At 49.3% G+C, this 27,147-nt stretch overlaps 1 protein-coding gene across 1 annotated transcript in view; it reads right to left on the bottom strand.

The window, feature by feature from the left end:
- The window catches only part of Cpt1a (carnitine palmitoyltransferase 1A), a 62,582-nt gene that overhangs the window by 12,903 nt on the left and 22,532 nt on the right, over positions 1 to 27,147 (bottom strand). The window contains exons 2-12 of the mRNA XM_041661202.1: positions 24,809 to 24,959; positions 22,065 to 22,204; positions 17,541 to 17,712; positions 15,716 to 15,817; positions 11,987 to 12,124; positions 9,242 to 9,319; positions 8,150 to 8,257; positions 7,626 to 7,713; positions 4,523 to 4,718; positions 2,388 to 2,576; positions 1,658 to 1,763 (exon numbers count right to left, since the gene is read on the bottom strand). Coding sequence (XP_041517136.1) covers positions 1,658 to 1,763; positions 2,388 to 2,576; positions 4,523 to 4,718; positions 7,626 to 7,713; positions 8,150 to 8,257; positions 9,242 to 9,319; positions 11,987 to 12,124; positions 15,716 to 15,817; positions 17,541 to 17,712; positions 22,065 to 22,204; positions 24,809 to 24,949 — 1,458 coding nt within the window. The 5' untranslated portion in view covers positions 24,950 to 24,959. The remainder of the gene's footprint in view (positions 1 to 1,657; positions 1,764 to 2,387; positions 2,577 to 4,522; positions 4,719 to 7,625; positions 7,714 to 8,149; positions 8,258 to 9,241; positions 9,320 to 11,986; positions 12,125 to 15,715; positions 15,818 to 17,540; positions 17,713 to 22,064; positions 22,205 to 24,808; positions 24,960 to 27,147) is intronic.

Here is a 27,147-nt window from a genome sequence, read left to right on the forward strand (position 1 = left end):
ACCCCACACCCCCTCTGTGTTTCTGAAAGCTGCGTTGGGAGAGAGGGCAGGGGAGAGACGTGGTGGCCTTCAAGTAACCCTAAAGGGATTTTAGTAATTTTAATAAACAAATGTTTCGCCGGGCGGTGGTGGCGCACGCCTTTAATCCCAGCACTCGGGAGGCAGAGGCAGGCGGATCTCTGTGAGTTCGAGACCAGCCTGGTCTACAGAGCTAGTTCCAGGACAGGCTCCAAAGCCACAGAGAAACCCTGTCTCGAAAAACCAAAAAAAAAAAAAAAAAAAAAAAAAAAATAAACAAATGTTTCTAGTTGGGGCTAGAGAGAAGGCTCAACAGTTTAAGAGCACTGGCTGCTCTTCCAAAGGACATGGGTTCAGTTCTAGGCACCCACATGCAGCTCACAACCATCTATAACTCCAGTTCCAGGGGACCTGACACCCTCACATAGACACACATTTAGGCAAAACACCAATGCACATAAAATAAAAATAAATAAATCATCAAAAAGTTAAAAAAAAAAAAGCTGGGATGTGGTGGTACATGCTTTTAATCCCAGCACGTGAAAGGCAGAGACTGTGAGTTTGAGTCCAGTCTGGTCTACAAAGTGAATTTCAAGACAATAATGGCTGTATTACAGAGAAACCCTGTCTCAAAACCAAAAATAAGGAAACAAAAGTTTTCAATAAGATACATCTCCTTAAAATTTTTCACTCAATTATTAATTTAATTATTCCGATGTGTGTGAGTGCATGCATGACCCATTCAGCTTCTACCTTCCTGTTCAGAGACTGAACTCAGATCACCAGGCCTTCATGGCAAGTGCTTTACCTTGCTAGCATCTCTCTGGCCACTTGTACACTGCCATTTTATAAGCCAAAACTTTAAGTCAGGCCTGGTGGTAATGCCTATAAATCTCTGATACTCAACAGGTTGAGGCAGGAGGATTCCAGGTCTGAGCCTAGGCAACTGAGTGAGTTCAAGTCTAACATGTTTAATTTAGTGAGACCTGGCTGGGACTATAGACTTGGTGTGGAATACCGGCCTAGCGTGTAGCGTGTGCTGCATCTCACACTCACACGTGTCTTTCTGTTTGCCCTCAAACTAGAGTAAGTGGGAAAACCAGGAAGTCTACCAGTAAGTGTGTTATTTCAGAAACCCAAGCTGTGTGAGCCGAGTCACTGTGTGGTTTTGGTTCCATGAAGAGACATCACATGTGCCTATACCCAAGGAACATTAAGTTCCAGGAAACCAAGACTCAAATGCCTGTAACTTCCTGCATGATACCAACACCAGTAAAGAACTAAGTGCTGTGGTTTGAATGTAAGAAGTCCCCCACGGGCTCGTGTGTTTTAACTCTTGCTCCCCAGCCGGCAGCACTACTTTGGATGCTCTGGACTCTAGGAGGAGGACATCACTGGGAGCAGGCCTTGCTCTTCCTGGTGCCCTGGGAAGCGTGCGAGCAGCCCCCACATTCCACTGCCACACTGGGCCGGTCCCGTCAAAGCCTAAGCTGAAAGAAACCTCTTCCCCCCTTTCTCAGGTTATTTGGTCACAGACAAGAAATGTAACTGATACAGAGAAAATCAGACAAATACAGCCAAGTTCAAGTGGGTCTGGGCTGGGCTCCCCAATGCAACAGGTAAGAAGGGCGTGGCTCACCTCCCACAGATGGCCCACGATGGGCGCGTCTGCCCAGGAATGCTCTGCGTTCATGCCTATCTTGCTGTTTTTGAAGACAACAAATGTGAGGGACTTGTCAAACCACCTACAGAAGAAAGCATGATCATGGCTTCCAGACTTACATAGACACCAAACTCCAAAAGCTGTATATGTGTTTCTGCATGGACCAATGACTTCTCCCCGCCCCTGACAGTGAGTTCTCCAGGTTTCTACACCCCAGGAAGGTGACAATAAAGGGACACAAAGGACACAGTCATTCATCTCTTCTTGTACCAGAGATAAAATGCAACATGTGTGTCCTGGGACCAGAGTGGCACTGACTACTATAACACGGACTAGCACGTGCCCCTTCCAGCCAGGCCTGGGAGGCGCCTCCTCACTTTACAGCTCTGGAAAGGAGATCCAGGAAGGAGAACCCCAGCAGCTGCACAACAACAACCAAGGCCAGTGCCAGCTCCCGGGACTGACCCCGCTCTGCACTGTGAGAGCCCAGTGATGCACAGTTAAGAAGAGTGGTGGGGCGAGCAAAGGAAGGGATCTCAACTCCTTCTGGCCTGGTCTGTGGATGGGCGAGTGTGCTGAGGGAAGCAAGCAGAGCCTTCACAGGACAACTTTTGTGGTGGGTTCAGACATGGGGAAGCTGCTCCAAAGCGTACCTGAGACATCTCACAATTCCCCAGCAACCTTGAAGATAAAAGGGAGAGGGTACCTGTCAAAACATTTGCCGTGCAGTAGAGACTTGGCGTAGCTGTCTATGGATGCCTCCGGGTCCTCTTCCCTGTAACCCTGCTCCAATTCGTCCAATGTCACGAAGAATGCCGCCTTTTCCACCGCGTCCAGGGACTGCTTATTTTTCCCACGTGCAAAATAGGTCTGCCGACACTTTGCCCAGGGCACTCTGTGGCAAGAAATAAATGGATCTAAAGAAAGTTGCCCTGGGCAGGCAGATGGCTCAGTCAGTGGACAGCCGTGCTTGCTTGTTGGCATGAGAACCTAAATTTCATCCCCAGAGCCCATGTAAAAGAGCCAGGTGAGGCAGTACATGCTCACAATCCCAGGCCTAGGGAGACAAAGTCACACTCCTCAGGGTTCACTGGCCAGCCAGGCCACCCAAACTGACAAACTCCAGGCTGGTGAAAAACTCTGTCTCCAAAATCAATTTGGATGGCTAATGCTTGAAGAACAACACCCAAAGTGTGCATACTTGAGCATGTGCATGCATGCATACACGCGCGCACACACGCACGCACACGCACTCACACGCACACATGCACAGATACCAAAGAAGTTGACTAGCCGTGGGAATTTAATTAAATCAACAATAAATGCTCAGAATGTAGTCCAGCCTGTGTCTGCGGCTGCCAGGGAGGGGTGTCCTTCCCTGTCCTGCAGAAGCCACAAAAAATGCTGAAGGACCTAGCCCTTGAACCAGCCTCTGCCTTGAGCCTCTCTGAAGACATGAGTCCACTGATATCTTCAGCACTATAAACCCATCTTTCAGATGAGGAAACCTGAGGCTCAGAGAACAGGCCACAACTACTTTGGAGCAGGAAAGAAGTGAAACCTTCTGGCCCTGAACCCAGATCACATGATACTACCAAGATGACCATCCTGTGCCCACCGCACTGTTGATATTGGTGTAAGGCCCATGTCCCTTCAAAGACCCCTGCAGGAGCTTCCTCTCATTGTTCCTAGGTCCCTCACTTGGTCCTTAGCCTCCAGGTCTTCTGCTATAGCTCCATTGCCTGCCTCCACCCCACACTCTGGCAAGTATTGGTGTGTTAACACCCACAAATGCCACATGTCCCCAGGGCACCCTAGCCCTCAAGGCAAGAGATGAAACAGGTTTCTTAGTCCCAGGCTCCCAACGCCAAGCAGCACAGTCCTGTTTCTCCTGAGTGCCCGGAGCAACTCCTGATTAAAGTGTTTGGCCCCTAGCCTTGGCTGCTGCAGCAGCAGCTTCAGAGCAGCTCTGGGGCTCTGTGGAAGGCGGTCTTTTGTGAAATGTCCGCTACTTTTGGCTTCAGAGAGTCAAATCCCCTCCCCACTTTCTTGTTCCACTGCTCCTTACTCTGTACAAGGCAGGGCACACGGCAGTTTCTCTTTCTCACACCTTGGATCTCTTGGAGCTGGCCTTGAAGACACACTCACTGAAGAGGGGTAGGGGGAGCCAGCTCAGAAGCCTAAGGATCTGTGGCCATTTGCCATGTCCTAGAACTGAGGAGGTGGAGCCAAGAGGATCCCTAGAGCACATTGATTTGTCAGAATAGCCAATCGGTGAACTCCAGGTTCTGGGAGCAACCTTGTCTCAAATAAATAAATAAATAAATAAATAAAAGACGGAGAGCAATAGCTAAAGATCCCCTGCACGCACATACACTACTCACACACGTACAACATACAAAGCAAGTCCCTGGCTGGGGGCTCGCTCAGTGGTGGAGCACTTGCCTCAGAAAGAGAAATCAAGAAATAAAGGAAGTTAGCTGGATGTTGGTGGTACAGGACTTTATCCAAGCAGGTAGGAAGTGGAGGCAGGAGGACCCTAGTTTTAAGACCAGCTTCAGCCATACATCAAGTCTGAGGCCCTTAACAAGTATGTCCATAGCCCCACGCAAAAGGCTACACCAAGCGCCCTTGTGTTATTCCCTACCGCTACAGACCTGCTGTCACGTGCTGAATCCCACTGCCTGTGTGACTCACATCCAGGAGTGAGACGTGACACCGTGACAGTGCTCTGGCTGCTTTGGTGCTACTGCCGGTATCCGTGGGATGGACCCTGTTCAGCAAGAGCTCCTCGGAGCACTGTGGAACCCAGACCCATGAAGGGTTTGCAAGGCCACGCACCTGTCTGCAGCTGTGAGGGCGGCCAGCTTGGCTTCCCCGGGCTGCGGCTCTGAGGGGTCATCCAGGATGTGCTGCATCTGTTGCTCCAGTTCTCGGGGCCTCAGCAGCCTCCCATCATGGTAGAGCCAGACTTTGAAGTAGCGGCCCCTGTGGTACACGACAATGTGCCGGCTGTCCTTGATGTGCTGGATGGTGTCTGAGGTGGAGGACACAAAGGGAGAGACAGCAAGTCAGAAGGCCTTGGTGGGAGTCTCAGAGCTGAGCGTTTGGCTTTTTGAGAGAGGATCTCATGTAGCCCAGGCTGGACTCCAACTCCCTATACAGATAGCCAACGACGACCCTGGACTCCCGATCCTCCGGCCTCTACCCCCTGAGTGCTAGGATCACAGGTGTGTGGTCCTTGATTCCAAACTGAGTCAATCTTTGACCAAACCAATCCTCCGTCTCAGTTTCCTCATCTATGAAACAAGGCTGACAGGCACGGTGGTTTGAACGATGTTTCCCAAAGTCACGGGCATTTGACTACTTGGTTCCCTGTTGGTGGCTACCTGGGAAGGATTAGAGTGTCCTTTGGGATGGGCACAGCCTTCCTACCCTTCCCAGTGTGTGGCCTGTGCTTCCGGTGGGTGGAGAGGGACGTGAGCTCTTAGCTCCAGTGCCTGCTGCTGCTGTGCTCCCCTGAGATAGGGATGGACTCGATGTCTCCAGAACCGCCAGCCCCATACACCTGCTTCTATAGGCTGCTGGACAGGTATTTTATGACAGCGGGAAATAATACAGCAGTCTCCCCTATGAATGAACACCCGGTTCCCACAGAGCTCACGAGTCCAAAGCACCCAGGCCACGTGGTTCTTTAAGAGACACCCTGGAAAATGTTCTGATGAAGAAAGTGGACATTTCCAGCATGAAAGCTGTTTCAGGGGATGGAGGGATGGCTCAGTGGTTAAGAGCACTTGCTGCTCTTCCACAGGACCAGAGATCAGTTCACAATACCCACATCAGGTGGCTCACAACCTCCTATATCTCCAGCTCCAGGGCATCTGGTGCCCTCTTCTGGCCACCTCACACATACATTTAAAGAGACAGACACATAAAAATAAAAAGCAAAAATCTTAAAACAATGAAAAATTTCAGCCAGGCATGATGGTGTTCCACCTGGGAGAATCGGTAGTCCAAGGCCAGTCTTAGCTACATATCAAGTTAGAAGCTAGCCTCGGCTACATAAGACCCTGTCTCAAAAAAAAAAAAAAAGGCGGGGGTGGGGTGGGGTGGCAGGGAGATGACTTGTGGGTAAAATCCCTTGCAGCACAATCCTGGTGATGTGGGTTTGATCTCCAGAACCCATGTAAATGCCGAAGTTGTGAGTCAGCCCCATGGTACTGTCACTGAGCTGCGCATGAGCACTGCAGTGTGGCTGTGACCCTCCCACAATCATACGCACAAACACAATGAAGAAACTTAAAAAGGATTAACAACAAAAAGGCTGGTTATGGCAGTGCACACCTTCAATCCCAGCACTAAGGAGGCAGAGGCAGGTGGATCTCCGTGAATGGAAGGCCAGCCTGGTCTACATGGGGGTGTTCTAGAATACGAGACCCTCTCTCAAAAGAAGAACAACTAAGTAGCAAGGGCCCTGGACACTAGCATGTGGCGTATATGACCCCACTAGGCACAGCCCATTTTAATAAATTATTGTTTCTGTTTTTGAGACAGGGTTTCATAAGTAGTCTTAGCTGACCTAGAACTTACTGTGTAGGCCAGGCTGGACTCAGAGATCCACCTGCCTCAGCCTTCTGAATGCTGGGATTTTAATATTCATGATCACTACTATTAAAGACCATGGCAGGGCCAGCGAGGTAAAAGCATTTGCTGCCTAGCTTGACCCCAACACAGTGAAGAAAAGAACCAACTCAAGACGTCCTCTGTGGCATGCATCTTTAGAGGGTCTTTCAAATTTTTAAAAATTACATTTACTCATTTATCCTGTGTGGGGATGCAAACATGTGAGGACAGGCGTGCCACGGTACGCATGGAGAGGGCAGAGGACAGCCTGTGGGAGGAGGTTCTCTCCTTCCACCACAAGTACCAGGCTTGGGGACAGGCACACTTCCATGCTGAGTCATTTTGCAAGCCCTGAAGGGCATCCTTGACTCCAGGCCCCTTCTCCTGCTCCGTGTCCTGGCTGACAGAAGGTAAGTGCTCTGCTCCCTCACATGTCCCTGCATCCCATGATGCTTTGCTCTTCCACCGCCCAGAAACAATGGACTACAGCCTCTGGAACCATGAGGCAGACTAAATCTTTTCTCCCCTAAGTGGTTTTTGCTCAGGTATTTCGTCACAATGTTATAAGGTGACCAATACTGTACACTTGACCCCTGCAGGCCTGCATGGGACCAGCTGTATCCATTCTCCCTCTTTTCCAAGATGTCATAGGTTAGAAGGCAGATTATATAACCATGCTTCCCAGGCCAGGAGGCCAAAAGCAAGAATCTGGGCCAGGATCCAGCTCCTTAGTCATGAGTATTTTACAGTAAACCCAGCATCTGGGCCAGAGGAAGATGTCCAAGGGAATATTCCAGCAGGTCTGGGGAAAATGCCCATGAATGGAACTCTGAACTGAAGAAATATTAAAATCTGGAACTGACCCACTGTCTAGACCTAGTAAAGACAAAGGAAACCCAGGCTGGAGCTGGCGTTCAGTTGGTAGTGCTCTTGACTAGTGTATATGAAACCCACGGTTCCATTCCTACACAACATACTGCAGACACGGTGGCACATGCCTGTAATCCCAGTGGGAGCAAGAGGAGCAGAAACTCAAGGTCATCCTCTACTATATATTGTTTTAGTCCATCCTGGAACACATGAGATCCTGTTCCCAAACCATGACCAACGACAAAAAGAGAAAGGGATTCCAAGAGGAGGAGCATTCAGAAACAAGCTCTCAGGGTACACCCTGCAGATCCTCCTGCCCCCACATCCTGAGGATCCTCCTCCCCGACACCCTGCAGATTATCCTACCCCAATGTTCCCTAATGTTTCCTGGTTCTGAGCAGCAGAATGACTAACTCTGGGTCCCGGGGGAGCCCTGGTGAGCACCACCAACCTGTCTCCTCCCCGGGTATACGGGAGGTGTTGAAGAGTCGCTCCCACTGGGCAGAGCAGAGCGGAATCGTGTTTCCCAGAAGACGAATCTGTAATAAAAATGTGTTTAAAACCAAAAGGCAAAAATCCCACAGGAAAACTTTAAATGATTAAAATGCTGCCTATTTCCTGTGCATACTGCCCAGTCTGACTTCATCATCTCCAGCTGTCCCTTGGGGTAGCACCTGAGGGACCTGCTGAGCTGTGCCAGGGTACAGACAAACACTTAAGCCACCAGAGGTTATGAAAGAAACGGTTCTCTTGAGCAGTTCACCAGCACGCCTCTCATCCCCCAGGAACTGAACACAAGCACTCAGCCATCTCAAGTCTCTCACTGATTAGGCCTGTTAGTGAGCCCCAGTTATCTGCCTGTCTCTGGTCCCAGTGCTGGGATTCCAACCAGTACACCAAAGCATCTGGCTGGGCGTCACTAGCAGTTTGTCACCTGAGCCACCTCTCTAAAGATCTGAAGGAAAGTTTACATACGGGCTTGAGCTCCTCCCGGTCCAGCTTGCGACGATACAGCAGCATGGCGTGGATAGTGTTGCCGGCTCTTGCTGCCTGAATGTGGGTTGGGGTGAAGTACAGCATCTCCTGGGAGGGGGTGACAGCAGAGAATGCTCATGGGGATGGCATGGTGATTTGTACACATGGTGGAGGCCTCCATGACACCAAGGTGTTCCTACAGCCCCGCTCAGTTACCATAACAGCCTCACTTTCTATATTTGCTTTAGGTTCTGGTTTTTGGAGACCAGGTTATATTATGCGCTCAGGTTCCTGAGAGCGAAGATTAAAGGTATGTGTCACTATGCCTGACTTTATAACTTAATAAATTGTTATTTGATTTTTCTCATATTTGGACAGTTTTGTTATTGTTTCAGGTCCATTTGTGAGTTTTGGCAGAATTTTTTTCTTTATATCTGTGTGGTTAAGTGTACGTGTGTGCAGGTGCCCAGAGAGAACAGAAGAGGACATCAGATCCCCTGCAACTGGAATTACAGATGGCCTGAACCACCTGACATGTATGCTGGGAATCAAACCTGGGTCCTTTGGAAGAGCATCTAGTGCTCTGAACCTGCCATCTTTCTAGCCCCAAGGAAGGCCTTGAACTCCATACGTAGCCAAGGATGACCCTGAACTCCTGATCCCCTGCCTCCAGCTCCCCAGTGCTGGTCCCACAGGCTCTAAATTTGTTACTGTTCTACTACAACTCCAGCTTCCATCTGTTCTGGGGCTATTAAATGTCAGCAGGATTTTGCTGGGCATGGTGGTGTACATCTTTTCTACCGGGTTCAAGGCCAAACAGGGCTTACTAAGCAAGTGCTATTTGCTGTGAATGTGCTTTGCAATACAAAGGTGTCCATACTGTTGGGTAGAGAGCAGGGATCCCACAGGCACAGGGGGATCTAACACATGGGCCCCGGGTGGGATCTTCACACAACATGAAGTCATGGACAATAGACAACAGAGGCAGGAGCAAGAGGAGAGGAATCCACCCCAAGCTTTCCCAGGCGGCTAGCAGCTCTGTCCAGCACGATGAAGGCACCTGGGCTGCAGCGGGACAGAAGACCCACTCACCATAGCGTAGTAGTTGCTGTTGACCATTAGCGGCCCTCGGCCCCGCAGGTAGATATACTCTTCCCACCAGTCGCTCACCTACGGAGCAAACACAAACAAGACAGTGCTGAGCAGAAGCCATGAAGCTGCCTTCCCTGGACCAGCCTGCTCTAGAAGTACAACTTTCTGGAAGATTCCGGCATATGACAGGCTCCAAAACAAAGCTGTCTTAAGCAGAGAGGACACACGGAGTTGAGAAACACACTGGTCTTAAGGGGAGACCTGGCTAGACAGTAGATCATCATTTCACAGTCACTTAAAAAGAAAAAAAGGGTCCGGGCTGGGGACGCAGTTCAACTGCTAGAATGCTTGCTCCCTAGCGCTGCACAGAACTGGGCACAGGACTGGACACTGATGCACACACAGGCAGGGGGATGGGGAGTTCCAGGCTATAGCCAGTTCAAGACTGCTACACAGCAAGTTTCAGGCTAGCCTGGGAGCCACATGAGACCGAATGCATAACCGCTAAAGTGCCCTGGCTGAAAGTGGGGTGCAGTGCTACACGCTTGTCTGACCCAGGCCTCGGGTCCCATCCCCAGCACTGCAGAAATAAAATAACACAGATGACCCCAAATCTCCCCAATGACTGATCTTCCCCTTCCTGATGTCTGGGTACGTTCCAGAGCCACAGCAATAAGTCAGAGGCAGCCTGTGTTGTCTTTACTCTCCAGAGTGCCCATTGCAACGCCACCCAGCAAATGCCCATTCGCGATCCATGCTGAGCATTGTGTTGGGGTGCACACCTGGGAAAGGGCACACACAAGAGTCTAGGTGTGCTGCAGTCCAGCTGGCCTATGATTAAAACCAGAACATGACAGCCCCTTATGGCCTGGGAGTCTTGTGGAGTCCTGCCCTCCCAGGCTCAGCGCCTGGTTCTGTCTGATCCTTTTCTCTGCTTCTTTTTGCCTACTTTCTCTGTTTGTTTTTGTCTATTTATTATTTGTGGTTTTTACATTGTTTTTTTCTTTTTTGAGACATGTAACCCTGGCTGTCCTGGAACTCCCTCTGTAGACCAGGCTGGCCTTGAACTCAGAGATCCATCTGCCTCTGCCTCCTGAGTACTCGAATTTTTTTTTCGAGACAGGGTTTCTCTGTAGCTTTTTGGTTCCTGTCCTGGAACTAGCTCTTATAGACCAGGCTGGCCTCGAACTCCCAGAGATCCGCCTGCCTCTGCCTCCTGAGTGCTGGGATTAAAGGCGTGCACCACCACCACCCGGCTCTGAGTACTGAAATTAAAGGCATGCACCACCGTACCCAGCTAGGATTTTTTCATGTGTGTGTTTGCCTGCATATATGTTCTGTGCAGCATGTGTGTGCCTGGTACCTACTGAGGTCAGAAGAGGATGTTGGATCCCCTGGCACTGGGGTTATAGATGATTGTTGAGTTATCATGTGGGTGCTAGGAATCAAACTCAGGTCTTCTGCAAGAACAAGTGCTCTTAACTGCTGAGTCATCTCTACGGCCTCTTGTTTTTGTTGTTGTTGTTTTGGGTTTTTTTTGTTTGTTTGTTTTTCGAGACAGGGTTTCTCTGTGGCTTTGGAGCCTGTCCTGGAACTAGCTCTGTAGACCAGGCTGGTCTCGAACTCACAGAGATCCACCTGCCTCTGCCTCCCGAGTGCTGGGATTAAAGGCCTGTGCCACCACCGCCCAGCCCAGAAGCAGGGTCTCGTGCATTTCAGGCTCTCCCTGAACTCTATATAACCACAGATGACCTTGGACTTTGATCTTCCTGCCTCACTCTGAAGCCCTGGGAATAGTGTGTGCCACCAAAACAGACGCAGTGCTGGGAACTGAACCCAGGGCATAGTGCACCATTATCAAGCACTCAGCTGCGTGTCCTTTCCAGCCCTTACAGTTTTGTTTGAGGGACTAGAGAGATGGCTTGGTAGTTAAAAGTGTGTTCTGATCTTGCAGAGAACCCAAGTTTGGCTCTCAGACCCCATGTTGGGTAGCTCAAAACCACCTAAAACTCCAGTTCCAGGGGATCCAATGTCCTCTAGTTTCCACGGGCAACTACATGCATGTAATACATATAAATTCACCTACGCACCTATACATAAATAAAAATAGATACTTTTTAAATTTAAGAGCTTTTCTTGAGATAAGGTCTCACTGTGCAGTCACTGTGTGAGTCCACAATCCTCCTGCCGTTGCCTTCTGAGTGCTGGGATTATAGGTGTGTACCACTGCGTCTGGCTCACTAGATGTTATTTTCAATCCTTTGCCTCCCACGAAAAGTTATTCTTTACATGTGGCCTCCCCCTCTTGGTTTCACACCCCTAACAGGCCCTCTTGCCCCGCCCAACAGCATACAGCTGTTCCCAGCAGACAGTTGCCACTGTCAGCATCATCTGAACCCTGACCAGGAACTCAGAAGGGTACTCTGGGATGTAAAAGGTACCAGAGAAAGAGGCGAGGTGGCGGGGCCACTATGGGAGGAACAGCCTTTTGTGACCTGCCAGGTGAGGACTGGAGGCTCAAGGGCAGAGCAGCCCTGCCCTGAGGGGGCTGCAAAGGCTACTCAGAATCCTCAGTGCGAGGGAAAGGCAGCCAGCAGCTCTGTGCACAGTTCTCAGGGATGAGTATGGCTGCCCTCAGCTACCGTCATACTCCGTGAGCCCTGGTACCCAAACGGGAACTTCCACACTGAAACAGCTCACTGAGAAAAGATCCATGAGAAAAGATTTATATGCAGAAATACTTACATAATTTGTGGCCCACCAGGATTTTAGCTTCAAATACCACTGCAATTTGGGTCCAAGATTGACAGCGAAATCCTCGGCCAGCACTGTCATGCGTTGGAAGTCTCCTTCCTTCATCAGCGGCCTCACAGATTCCAAGTACTGGAGTTGAGAGAACACGGTCTGAGTGAGACACCCACCCCTGAGCCATGGACCACTTCACACCTCAGGAGAGTCACACAAGGCAGAAAAGGCTGGGAAAGCTTCCCTGAGTCGGTCTCCCCTCTCTACAGACAAGACAACCCTTGCAGGGCTAAACATTGCTGCAGATGAACGGAAATCCAGGTAACTTCTCCCTCATGGAGGAGACATCAAGACATCTCCCAACCATTATTTGGCCGTTATTTCAATGATGGTGCCCTGAGATGGGGAGGACAGCCCTGCGGGCCCAGTGAGGGTCAGACAGGTGTCCAGGCAGAGCAGAAACAGGACCATGGTTCCAGAGTCTAGATGCTCAGTTCAGACAGACTGACAGACACAAACCTTGAACATGTTTCGAGGTAAAACACACAGGGTACTTCACACACAGTCTTTTTCTTTCCTTTTTTTTTTTTTTTTTTTTTTTGGATTTTTCGAGACAGGGTTTCTCCATAGCTTTTGTTCCTGTCCTGGAACTAGCTCTTGTAGACCAGGCTGGCCTCGAACTCACAGAGATCCGCCTGCCTCTGCCTCCCCAGTGCTGGGATTAAAGGCGTGCGCCACCACCGCCCGGCTTCTTTTTCTTTTTTTGAGACAGGGTCTCATGTAGTCTAATTTGGACTCAAACTCACTAGGTAGCTGAGGCTGGCCTTGAACTCCTGATCCTCCTCCTTCCTCTATCTCCCAAGGGCTAGAATGACAGGCATGTGCCCCCATGTCTGGGTTTTCTAAGAACCCCGAAAGCTCACACCTATACCTGAGTGAGTTCCAGGAAGTGGAACTGCCATCAAATCTGATTTGTCAAGAAAGGAAACCAGGTCTGGAGCTGGGTGTGACGTAGGACACATGCAATCTCAGCACTTTGGAGGCAGAAGAGGCTTAACTGGTCTACCTGAAAAGTTCCAGGCCAACCAGGCTACATAGTGAGACCTTGTCTCAAAACAAACACCAGCCTGGGGACAGCCGTGTTCCCTAGGGCCTGCTTTGCACAATGAGGGGCGGGGCCATTTCTCAGCAGGGCCAGCTGCTCCTCTGAAGCTTACTCCAAGTACAACTTGGGCACTGAAACAGAAAGGCCGCACTCTCCCAGGGCTCTGCGGGCAGATCACTTGCCTTGCACACACAAAGCCCTGGATTCTGTCCCCAGCACTGCAGAGAACTGAGTATTGTAGGATTAGCCTGCTGTCCCAGCGCTCAGGTGCGGGAGGCAGAGGAATCGAAGTTTAAGGTCATCCTCAGCTACATAGGAAATTCTAGGGGTTCCAGACCAGTCTGAGCAATGTGAGATCCATCTGGAAACGGGGAGGAGGCTCTATACACTCTGGGGCGAGCGCTGCACCGTAGCAGGCAGGCAGGTGTAATTCCCCGAAGCCAGTATGTTTTTGATTTACAGTTCTGAAAAGTAGGCAGAAGGCACGAAGCATGGGTGTTCTCCCACGGAACACACCAAGGTGTGGCCACTAAACAGCAGATCAGGCTCAATACAGTCACTCTCTGCTTCTCTGCCACACAAAGTCCCATCCACGGAACCTGCCATCCAGAAGCAGCAACCGCACCCACATGAAAACATGTGCATGGACAGTCCCAGCTTTCCTGCTTACGACACAGCCCGCACCATCTACCCACACAATGAACGTTATCAGCCACAGAAAGGGAAGCAGCACAGCCGTGCTGGGTCAGGGTCAGTCTTACAATCATCCTGCTTTGGGAAGTTAAGACAGGAGAATTACAAGTTTAAGGCTACCCTGGGCTACAGAGTAAGATCCTGCCTCAAAGAAAAATAAACGCTAGTGTGTGTGGGGAAACCCACAAGAGTCACCCATTACGTAACTCCATTCATGTCACAATCCCTGACTCGGCAGAACTAGAAACAGAAAGTAGAGCAGAGGTTGGCAGACAGGCAGGGAGCGTGGGAGTTATTGCCTAATGGCTATGGCTTCTGCTTGAGGCAACAGAACAGCCTGACAAATCATGGTGGCCACAATTGCACAATGCCCTAGATGTAATTAGTTTTAATAAACTTATACTTGAAAACAGTTAAAATGTGTGTGTGTGCATGCGCACATGCAAGCACATGCACAGATACATACATGAACAGAGGTATTTGGAGGGTGCATGCCCTCAGAAGCCATCCTTACAAACACCACCCACCCCTTGGAAACAGGTTTTTCAGCAGCCTGGCTGGGCCCTGAGCCACAGGGATCCTCCTGTCTCCACTCCCCAGGACAGGGATTACAAGTGTGTGCCACAAACCTGGCATTTTTCTGTAGGTTCTGATGAATCAAATTTAGGACTTTGCTTGCAAGGTTGCAAGCATCAGTTTACTGATTGAAAACTATCTCGTCAACTCATTTCCTCCTCTTGTTTTTTTCTTTCTTTTTTTTTTTTTTTGAGACAGGGTTTCACTGTGTAGCCCTGGCTGGTCTAGAACTAGCTTTGTGGACCAGGTGGACTTCAAACTCAGAGAGATCTGCTTACTTCTGCCTCTTGAGTGCTGGGATTAATAGCATATACCACCATGCCCAGCCTTTAAAAAATATTATAAATGTGGCTTTTGTATGTATTTGCCACAATTTAAAATAATGGATGCACTCAAATTCCTGAAGCACGCACATTAAACAGGGGCTCATCCAGTCCTAAACTGCATCTCAATAAAGGCATTACTCAAAAGTAAACGTCCCCCAGTAGGTGGGATATGGCACCTTTTAAATACTTAAGATGCAATTAATCCATGACAGAAAAACAACATCAAGCTATGGATGGTAAAATATGTCTACCATGTCGGCATCAAGAGGCTAAGGCAAGAGGACCAAGGTCATGGGGCTGGAGGAATAGCTCAGCAGGTAAGAGCACTGCAGAGGACCCAGGTTCTATTGCCAGCACCCACTTGATGGCTCACGACTGTTTTTAACCCCAGTTCCAGGGAATCCAACGTTCTCTTCTGGTCTCCTTGAGCACTGCATTGCATACATATGGCGGGCACTGCGTGCATCAGTGTACACATCTACACAAAGTCAAACACTTATACATAAAGAGTAAAAAAAAAACTTAAAATGTTCGAGGGCTTTGGTCCTGCCTCAACAAAGTGATGGGACAGACTTGACTAAACAGGAAGGCCTTACCGGCTCTGAGGAGTGGATGGGGGGTGAGGTGGGGGGGGAGGGAAGAGTAAGGTGGGGGAACGAACGGGGGAGTGGGAGGAGAAGAGGAAGGAGGAACTGGGATTGGCATGCAATAAATAAATAAACAAATAAATAAATAAATAAAGTTAACTATATATAAAAAAAGAAAATGTTCAAAGCCAGTGTGGGTTGGTTACCCAGCAAGACCTTGTATGCAAAAACTACACATCAAAGGGCTGGAGCTATAGCTCATGGCAGAATCCTTGTCCAGCCAGGGCAAGCACTCTGAGGTGGGGTAGCATTATCACAGGAACCCTGCAGCAGAGACTCCGCCCACTAATAAAGAGGAAGGAGTGTATTCACAGTTACAATTAGCCAGATGAATGGCTCTAAAGGACTCAGGCATCTCAGCACAAAGGTGAGACACACCTACCCGGCTCACGGTGTCTTTGACGGCTGGGACAGGCAGGCGCGGCAGAGATGTCTGGAAGCTGTACAGCATGGGCTTTCGGCCTGAGAAGACCTTGACCATAGCCTGAAGATACAAGTTACATTTCACAGATGACGCAGATATTAGAGTCAAAGTCAGGGTTCACCTGCACACAACTGGCTGAGTGCTTATGGTGGGGCCATTCCCTGACTTACACCATTAGACCTCGGCAAACCAAAATAGTAAACACTGGGCTGAACCAAAATTAGGTCTGACAGAGGCTTTGGGTATGGCTGCCAACCGTCACCCATGGCCAGGAACCCTGGAGCTGACAACACCTCTGCAGGCGGCTGTCAGCCTCCTCCTGGGAGGTTCATGGTTTGAGGCTGGTGCAAGCTCTGGATATAGGAAGTAATGCCAGCTGAGGTGTCCACCCTCAAGTCATCCCCAGGGTAGGCAGTGTGTCCCTGTCCATCAGATGAAGCAACACGGAGAGGGAGCCACTTCCTACAGTCCGATGCAGGCCAGGTAGAGAAGGCCACTGTCTGCTCCTGACCAAAACCAGAACATCTCTAAGGGTTCAAGGTGTAGACAGTGATGACTCTCAGCACTCAGGAGTGCTGGGACTCAGTTTAAAATCAGCCACGAGGACTGCTTAAGCCCGCCAGACACCATCTATATCTAGGACTTAAGTTCTGCTACTCAAGGCATTAGAAAACTCACAGACAAGGTGGAAGCTGGTTTGGGAAAGAGTTGAGTGTGTGGTGGGTAGCAAGGGGACTCTGAAGGAGAAGATCACAAGTGGGGATGATGGGAGGAGTGTGCTGGCCTGTAGGTCAAGGTCAAGCTGACCCATTCCTTCCCCTTCACCAAGAAGGACCCCCGGGGATAAGCAATTCAAAAGACAATTTTACTAGGACCAGACTCATTAAAATCATTTACAAACCTTGGGAGCAGAAAATTAGTTTCTTTATAAAACAAAAACAAAACAAAACCAAAAAACAGAACTGAAGACAAGAAGCTGAGAGTGGTGACCGTCTGTGGGTGGGGGCACACGTGATGGCCACACTGCAGAAGGGGGTGTTGATGCCAAAGAGGGAAGCCCCAGGAGTGATCTCCACTTTGGACAGCCACCCTCCACCCCCACCCCAGAAAACTGAGCTTATAAAAATGAGCTGGAGCTTCAAATATGGCTCAGTGGGTAGACAGCTCACTGAGTTAAGCTACGCATGAAGCTCTGGGTTTGATCACTGGCATCTCGTAAAAACCAGACATAGTGGCGCTGCCTGAGCTGGAGGCAGGAGAACCAGAAACTCAAGGTTATCCCAGGTACAGAGTAAATTCAAGGCCAGCCAGAGTGATGTGAGACCTTGTCTCAAAAAACAATAACTATAAACAAAACAAAAAAATCTCCGTAACTAGTTAAAATTTGACAAGGCTTGTGCATATGGCAATAACCCTCTTCCTTAAATGAGGGTTCCTGGCCTTAGAGTCAGGGTGAAATGGAGAACACTGAAGGGTTAGAGTGAATCATGTGATCTGGCCAGCAAAAGTGTCTTGACTACAAAACGGCCCAAGGCTACAAAGACCTGGTGGGTGGCACTTTGGTTCAGTAACCATCCTGAACTACAGGCTAAGCAGGTGAACAGAGAGATGGCAGAACTCCCAGAAACCATTAGCAAGCAGCCCTGGGCTCCACCCGAGTGTGCCACAGCTCTCCCACAGCCAGAGGCTGGGGACAGGTCACACATCAAAGAGCAGAGCAGAGTGCTAACCAGGCAAGGGGCCTCCTCTGATGACGTCACTCTAGCTAGTGACCGATAGTTACCATCCAGATCCTGGTGCTTCTGCCCATTTTGCCGTGCTCTGCGAACATCCAGCCGTGGTAGGAGAGCAGCACCTTCAGTGAGTAGCGCATAGTCACGATGACCGCTACCCAGAGCCCGGTGCCGAAGAGGATGCCGCTCACCATGTTCTTCGTCTGACTTGACATGCGGCCACTGTGGGGATGAACCAGATACGTAGCTAGAGCGGCAGCGTGGGAAGGTGGCTACAGCTACCACCACCATGCAGTGGGACCAAGTGCCTTCCCGGGGACAGCAGAGAGCAGGCTGCAGCACCTTCAAGCAGAGCTGGGCTCATTAGAGAAGGAAGCCTGAGGGACCCAGCAACTCTCCTAGTGCTTGTGCCATTCTCTGTCCCTATCAAAATGGGCCAGCCTTGGCTGGGTGCAGCAGAGTGGCCTCTCTTGTGCAGGCAGAGGCCAGAGACCAGCCTGGGCAACGCAGTGAGCTTTTCATCCCCACAGAAAAAGCCAGAGACCGGATAGTGACTTGAGCCATCCTGAACAACACCACTTTCTGCAGCCTTAGAGGGCACTGTGGGCAGAGACCTGCTCACCATGACAACTGCTTCAAGGGGGTGGGGACTGCTAAATGATGCTCACAAAGACCCTGGCCCAATTTCTTCAGATTATAAAGCTTTCCCCACCCCTCAAACGTACCTTGTTTGTGTTTGCTTGGATCTGCTGTGCCTGCAACTGAACTCAGGGCTTCATGCTTGCTAGGCAGGGGCTCAAACCCTGAGCTACACCCCCGTCCTCAAATATAATTTTAGATGTTTTATTCATAAGAAACTCAAATGTCCCAGCATCCTGGAGGCAGAGGCAGGTGGATCTCTGTGAGTTTAAGATCAGCCTGGTCTACAAAGTGAGACCTTGTCTTAAAAACAAAACCATATCAAATCAAACCAAATCAAACAAAAAAAACCTACATAAAAATAAATAAACCAAAAAAAAAAATAAATAAATAAATAAACCTAGAAAACTTAAAAGATTTTAAATACTTAAGAAAACAAAGTCACTGATTATGAAAGAAAAACCAAGACAAAAATGCAGCTATTTTGTGGGATTATTGCAGTTGTTTTGGAAATGGAGAAATAGTGGCAAAGTAAAAACTAGCACCCTCCTCTGCGAGGCTCAAGAGACATCAAGGAAGAAGAGGTAGAAAGGACGCAAGAGCAGGATGGGGAGGAGAGCTGAGAAACACTCTCTGCTGAGGCTGTGGACCCAGGCCAAGCCAGCTGGATCGGGCCACACTCCAGCAGGGGCACTATTTAGACTTGGTGGATTTAATATAAGAGTGGGTGTGGAGAGTTGGCATGCGTATAGTCAAGATATACTGTTGACATGTACAGAACTGTCGTCAAGGGATGAATAAAAGATAGTCTATGATCAAAACAATAGTATACATAACCATATATGTTCTGATACTGGAAAACAATAACTTAACGTCATGTAAGTGACAGAGACAAGTTTCTTCTCAGGTAAAACACTTATGCTCTGAAATGTATATATATATATATTTTTTTTTTTTGATTTTTCGAGACAGGGTTTCTCCGTAGCTTTTGGTTCCTGTCCTGGAACTAGCTCTTGTAGACCAGGCTGGCCTCGAACTCACAGAGATCCGCCTGCCTCTGCCTCCCGAATGCTGGGATTAAAGGCGTGCGCCACCACCGCCCGGCTCTGAAATGTATTTTCCCACAGTTGGTCAAACCCAGCATTCAAAGGGCTGGAGAGACGGCTCATCAGTTAAGAGCATTGGCTGCTCTTGCAGAGGACCTGGGGTTCGATTTCCAACACCCACATAGAGGCTCACAACCACCTGGATCTGAGGTTTCTTCTGACCTCCGAAGTACCAGGTACACAGACACACATGTAGGCTAAACACACATACACATAGAATAAAATTAAAAAGCTAATCCAAGCTGGGTGTGGTGTCACACGCAGAGGCAGGCAGATCTCCGTGAGTTCACAAAGCTAGCCTGGTCTACACAGCAAGTTTTGGGATATCCAGGACTACACAGAGAGATCCTGTCTTAAAAACCATCCAAAGTTTAGCTGTGTCTTTAATCTCTTCGATCTTTTCAGATCAAAGCAAACAGAAATGCAGCCTAGGGGTACAAGAGCTCAGTCCTCAATGGGAAGATGGTTCCAGAACAACCCTTCAGGCTGCAGGACTCTGACCTTTCACCTGGCTTTTCTAAATTTGGGCCAGGGATGACCCAGTTTGCGAAAATAGATTCTGAGAGACAAAGGAACAAATCTTATAAACACTGAGATTAAACGAGGTTTTAGTAGCTGGCACGGCTGTGTGCAATCCGGCTTTGGGGCACAGCTCAAGTTAACAGCAAAGCAAAACTGTTAGCCCCGCAGCTACCTTCAACTAGGCAGCCAGCTCAGCACCCAGAGCAGCACGCTGAGCTGTTGGCGGGCTTCCCTCACCTCTCAGGACCTGTAGGACTGCACAAGTCCAGTCTCCGGTGACCAGATCCACCAGCTGCTTCTGGTAACCTAGCCCCTGCTGGATCTTCAGGGCCCCAGGCAGACAAGGCCCTTGGCAGGAGGCCTGAACAGGCATTTTTATCTGGTCTCCTGCGGTTGCTTACAAAGGCATAACCAATGCTGCCTGGAGGGCTGGAGGCTGAGGAGTTGGCTGACTTCTCTGTAACTCCTGGGTGTCTCAATCAGAGGGCAGGGCATGGAGGCTCATTAAAGAGCAACCTCCAGGATTCCGGAGCACCTACCCAAGCCCAGACACCAACTCCTCCGGCTGTGAGTGTCCCCTGGGGCCACTCTGTCAGTTTGCATTTGCAATCCTTTCTAGTGTATAATCTCTCCATCTCAGCAACCAGGAAAGCAGCATCAGAAAGGCTCAGAGCAGGGCTGGAGACATGGCTCAGTGGTTGGAGGGTTTGCTGCTCTTCCAGAGGTCTGTTCCCAGCGTACGTGGTTGAGTGGCTCACAACAACCTGTAACCTCAGCTCCAGGGGGCCCAGGGCCCTCAACTGGCCTCCAAAGGCACTGAACTCAACGTTCCCAGCTGAGCTTAGCCCTGACCCTAAACACTGTAGGGACCCTTCGCAACTCCTGGCTAGAAAACAAGGCCAAGTGCATAGCAAGGACCTGGCGCATATTGCTTCTCAGTTATAAGCCCACTGAGGACATGCTGTGAAGGACATGCGGCACAGGACAATTAGGGACAATTCTGAAACCACTTGCTTGAACCCAGTGTACATGCCTGTAGTCCCAGGAGAGGCAGGAGGGTGAAGTTCATCAAGAGTTCAAGGTCATCTTATACGACATAGCACCTCGAGACCAGCCTGGGATACTTGAGACCCCGTCTCAGAAAAGAAAAAGAAAATGTTCAAATGCAGGGGTCACAATGCAAAGGAAACCGAGCCATGGTGTCCTGTGCCCTGGCACTCTACACTGAGAGACTCTAACATCCTCCATCCTAGATGCTGCCAGGGACTTGCATGGAAGAACTGCCACCAGAGGTGACCCGAGGCTGGGGTATGGTTCAGTGGTAAGAGTGAACCTAGCATGCATTAGGCCCAAGGCTCCATGCCATCCCAGTTCCCTAGATACCTTCTAGAGCAGGTCCAGCATCTAGCAGGAGACCCCAGCTACAAAGGACCCCGTAAGAAAAGTATTCCGTGGCTAGAGAAATGGTTCAGTGATTAAGAGCACTTGTTGCTCCTACAGATGACCTGAGTCCAGTTTCTATATCAAGCAGCTCACAACTGTTTCTGACTCCAGTTTTAAGGGATCCAACAGCTTCCTCTGGCCTCAGAGGGTACCAGGCACATAAGGTACGCATACATACATGCATAGAGACAAAACACTCATATACATAAATATAAAGAAATAAATCTTTTTTAAAAGTTGGGTTTCGTGGGACACACTTTTAATCCCAGCACTCAGGAGGCAACAACAGGTAGATCTCTGTGAGTTCGAGCCCAGTCTACAGAGTTAGGCCAGCTGGAGCTATACAGTGAGACCCTGTCTTAAAAAAATTAAAAAAGGAAAGAAAAACCTCAGGCCTTGTCCCCAAACAGGATGCCAACAACTTTCAAGTTCCCATAATAAACTAAATTCCAAACCAAGGTAAAATGGACCTCCTTGGGAAATCTAAGCCACTCTGAAGGGGCCAAAGGCTGAAGTGTTGGCCAATGGCAGTCAGTTCAGGGGACCAGATCACTGGACAGACTAACTTCAGTGGAATAGACACTGGGAGCCATCTTCTGAGCCCTCTGAGGTCACCACTGGCTCCATCGACTGCCACAGGTGGCTCAGGCCTTGGCCATTCTTAGCCTACTATCCCGAGGAGGGCGGCCGGGTCTACAGGTCACCCTTCCAAGGGACTTCACTACCAGGTCAGGAAAAAGAAGAGAACCCATGTGGCCGGGCAGCAATGGCCTTGTGGAGAGTCCAAAGCAGGGCAGTCAACAGGGGACTGTCATCTTCCTAATATTGAGGTGGGGAGGGGGTCGGGGAGAGGCGGTTACTCACGTGGTGTCCAGGGTCTGGTTGATCTTTGCGATCATGCCCAGGGAGGGGTCCACTTTGGCATGCATGGATGATATCACACCCACCACCACGATAAGCCAGCTGGAGGGACTCGCCGGGAACACACCAGTGATGATGCCATTCTGGAAAGACACACAGGCTGTAAGCACCACTCTCCTGAGGCCACCATTGCGCTCTGCAGTAGCCCTGTGGCAACGGGCAGCTGGAACAGCAGGCAGCAGGGAGAAGGTATGGCACGCAGGCTACCAAGGACCAAGTGCCCAGTAGCTGAGACTCTTCCTGGAGCCACAACTGCCTCATCTTCATGCAGCTTCTTCTTTCCCAACTTCTGAGTCCAAATGCACCCTGGGAGATTCCCCAAGAGGGACTCAGGGTCGGCAGGAACACTAGGCCTGACTTACCATACAGATCCCCATATGGTGACAGCCTGGGCACCATGAGGTCCCACTCCCAGTCTGCCACTATCTGGCAGTCAGGGACCCCAGCTCCAAAATTCCCTTTGCCCTATCCAACCACTGAGCCATGTCTCCAGCCCTGCTCTGGGCCTTTCTGATGCTGCTTTCCTGGTTGCTGAGATGGAGAGATTATACACTAGAAGGGATTGCAAAAGCAAACTGACAGAGTGACCCCAGGGGACACTCACAGCCGGAGGAGTTGTTGTCTGAGCTTGGGTAGGTGCTCCGGAATCCTGGAGGTTGCTCTTTAATGAGCCTCCATGCCCTGCCCTCTGATTGAGACACCCAGGAGTTACAGAGAAGTCAGCCAACTCCTCAGCCTCCAGCCCTCCAGGCAGCAAAACAAAGTTTAAAGTAAAATTTCTGCTGTATTGATCCACTGTGCATGAGTGGATGCAAGGACACCATGTTGCAAAGGTGGAAATCAGAAGACAGTGTGTGACAATCAGTTCTCTTTCTAGCTGGTAGAACTTTGGGTCAAACTCAGGTCATCAGGCAGGGCTGCAATCTCACCCAGGTAACTCAAAACTCTGTCTAAGGAAGAGAGGTTGGGGGAGAAGGCTTGTGTGGACCAAAGCTGGCCAGCCTTTGCCAGCTCTGGAAGCCGGGAGAAGCATGGCGGAGAGTGCTGCCTTCTCTCTGCTTTGCTGACTGTTTGAAACTTCCAGCAAATTAATTCTATCTTGTTTCTGTTTCCGTGTTTTGTCTTTTAAAACAGGGTCTTTCTACATAGCTCCAGCTGTCCTGGAACTCACTATGTAGACCAGGCTGGCCTCTGCCTCCTGAGTACTGGGATTAGGGCACTGGAACACCATGCCCAGCATAATAAATTAATTCTTAATAGATACACACATTTAGCCCAAGTACTTGGGAAGCAGAAGCAGACAGAGCTCTGTGAGTTTGAGTCTAGCCTAGTCTCCATAGTGAGCTCCAGGGTAGCCAGGGCTATCAAGTGAGACCCTAACTCAACAACAGCAATTCTCCAAGCAGTGTGAGGACTCACATGTCTTCCCAGAACTTGAGAGGCAAAGAAAGGAAAACTGCCTGAAGTTACAGACCAGCCTGGGTTACAGGGTCAGATTCTATCTCAGAAAAGCAAAACAAGGCTGGAGAGACAGCTCAGGGGTAAAGCACCTGCCACACAAGCTGGAGGAAGGACCAGTGTTTAGATCTCTAGAATCAATGCAAAAGCCAGGCAGGAATGGCACCCACGTGTAACCCAGCACTCCAGAGGCAAGCTGGCTAGACCAGCCAGGCTCTATACTACCCAGGTTCTGGACCAGCCAGGTTCTAGACCAACCAGGCTCTAGACTACCCAGGTTCTAGACCAGTTAGGTTCTAGACCAGCCAGGCTCTATACTACCCAGGTTCTAGACCAGCCAGGTTATAGACTAGCCAGTCTCTAGATCAACCAGGCTCTAGACTACCCAGGATCAGTGAGCTCATGATCAGTCTCAATATATAAAGTAGAGAGTTATAGAGGAAGACACCCAATGTAAAGGTCAGGCCTATACACACACACACACATATACACACACACTATATACACACAGGCAAACAAACAAAGAAGAAAAACCCTTCTTGGAGCTAGAGACAGCTCTGTGGTTAAGAACACTCGCTCTTATAGAAGACCTGAGTTCAATCCCCAACACCCATGTCAGGCAACCACCTGTAACTCCAGCTCCAGGGGATCCAATGCCTCTGGTCTCTCCAGTTACCTGCAACTAACATACACTCTCCCATACCCAGATTATTATTTTTAATTAGGTGTATTCCATAATAAAGGATACATATAATTAAAATAAATCTCTTTTTTAAAAAGAAAAATAAATCACACTTGTGATCTCCACACTCAGGAGGTAGAGGTAGAAGGATCAAGAATTCACAATTATCCCTCATTACACATTCTGTTTGAGGCCATCCTGATTACATGAGATCCTGTCTCACAAAAGCCAGGACTCTCAGAGGTCTGTGTGCTGCTACCCCCGTCAATCCAGCACTTTGGAGCCTGAGGCAGGATGACTGTTGTAATTTCAAGGCCATCTTGGGCTAGAATGAGACCCTATCTAAAAAAGTTAAAAATAAGTAAATAAGCTAGTCATGGTGATATGTGCCTTCAACCCCAGCATTCGGGAAGCAGAGGCAGGCAGATCTGAGTCCCAGCAAACACTGCAGAGGACAGCCAACCAACCCTGAGCCCTAGCAAGCACTGCAGAAGACAGCCAACCAACCCTGAGTCCCAGTAACCACTGCAGGGGACAGCCAACCAACCTTGAATCGGATGAACTTCTTCTTCCAGGAATGCAGTCCCGACAAGCATATCTGTTTGAGAGCTTCATGGCTCAGGCGGAGGTCGATGCCATCGGGGGTGACAGTGAACTGGAAGGCCACAGCTTGATGAGCTTCTGCCATCTTTGAGTACCTGGAGCAGGGACAGAAATGGCTTAGAGAGGCCTGACAGCAGAAACCAGCGCCTCCAGCAGATGGAGCATCCAGATTTAACCCTGTGACTTAAGAGACTCATATACATCTCCATTGCTGTCCCTCATTCCACGCTTCTCACCTGTCCAGCTCTGTACAACCTTAAGGTGACGGTGTGGGCCCATGTTACCACCACCCCATGTCCTCTGCACATCCCACAGAACCACACTCTCAAAGGCATCCTCAGCCAGCACAACAAGGACACTGGTGGCCATGTATCAACCTGCACTGTGGAGATGACTCTTCTTACAGCCCATCCCAGAAGCTGTCATGAGAACTCCAGGAGCAGCAACAAACGAGTCCCCGCAGCCCTGAACCCTGACCTTCGGGCCTGACTACTGCACCCCCAACGTCAGAGAAGGCCACAAAGACCTCGCGACAGGAGATGAGATGACTGGGCTGGAAAAGCCCTTCCCTCCAGACTGGCAAGATAAACTCAACCCCAGAACACAAGCAAAGATGAAAGGAGGGGACCAGTTCCACAAAGTTGTCCTCTGGCTTTCTCACACACTGTGCAGTGCATGCTCTCTCCCAACATACAGAATAAATAAAAATACTTTCTACACTGGGCTATGGTGGAGCACGCCTTTAATCTCAGCTCTCAGGAGGCAGAGGCAAGTGGATCGCTGAGGATGAGGAAGTTCCAAGACAGCCAGGGCTACACAGAAAAACACAGAGAAACCCTGTCTCAAAGTAATGAGAACAAAAACAAAACAAAACAAACAAGAAACTTAAGAAAAAAATAACAACTCCATCATCATCCCACAAGCTACACAGACCTTAACTAATCCTGATCCGCTGAGGTCATTCCTAAAGTCAAACTTGCCTTAGGCACCCATGTATGGGGCCTTCGTCATACCTGCACAAAACATGGCCTCTTCTGTGCTAGTCTGTCCAGCCCCACTCATTATAGGAAATCTTAAAAAATCTCTAGGAGGCCTGGAGAGATGGCTCAGTGGTTAGGAACATTGCCTGCTCTTCCAAAGGTCCTGAGTTCGGTTCCCAGCAACCACATGGTCGCTCACAACCATCTGTAATGACGTCTGGTGCCCTCTTCTGGCCTTCAGGCATACACACTGACAGAATATTGAATATATAATAAATAAATAAATATTTTTAAAAATAAAAAATCTCTAGGCTATGTCTGAGTGACTAGCATGTGTAAAGCCCAAGTTAGAGTACCAGCACAAAAAAAAAAAAAAAAGAGAGAAGAGCTGACTGGAAGAGTGTTCCCACTCTTGCAGAGAACCAGAGTCCCATTCCCAGAATCCAAGTCAAGCAGCTCACTGCCACCTGTAAGTCCAGCTCCAGGAGAGCTGAGGCCCTCATCTGGCCTCTGCGGGTACTGCACTCACATGTACATTAACACACGGAACAGGTTAATACACATAAACAACAAACAAAAGGGAACTACAATATGCTCTTTCCCTCTCTTCTTCTGTCTAAGCCAACCCACTCCCACTCAACAGAAGAGTCACCTCTTGCCTTCCTGGTTCTCTCACTCCCCCAGCAGCTGCCTGAGAAGTCCCCTCTTCTGAAGGTGTGCAACCCATTTCCCAAAGCCGTTAGTTACAAAGCACTATATATATATACTTACATATATATATATATATGTAAGTATATATATACATATATATATATATGTAAGTATATATATAAAGGTAAATATATTTATATATATAAATAATAAAATCTAATTTATGGGGGTGTTCTTATCATATAGTAACTTTCCACAAGCCCACAAGGCCGGATAAACCTGTCAAGCTTTCAGGACTGGAGAGAGGATTCGGCGGTTAAGAGCACTTGCAGTTCTCACAGAGGACCTGGGTTTGGTTCCTAGCACTTTAATAAACGGTAGCTCACAGCCATCTGTAACTCCAGCTCCAGAGGATCCTCCACCCTCTCTGCCTCCCTGGGCATGGCATGCATATGGTGCACATACATGCATGCAGGCAAAACACTCAGACAAAATCCCCGAATGTTAAATATGTATATTTTTAAATGATGTATTTATTTTTATTTCACGTATATTGGTTTGCTTGTATGAGAGTGTTGGATCCCCTGGAACTGGAGTTACAGACAGTTGTGAGCTGTCATTGAGTGCTGGGAATTGGACCTGGGTCCTTTGG

This window comes from Microtus oregoni, unplaced genomic scaffold (assembly GCF_018167655.1).
Source record: "Microtus oregoni isolate MIOR12 unplaced genomic scaffold, Mior012 000012F_ref0000307, whole genome shotgun sequence".
In the NCBI taxonomy this organism is placed as follows: Eukaryota; Metazoa; Chordata; class Mammalia; order Rodentia; family Cricetidae; genus Microtus; species Microtus oregoni.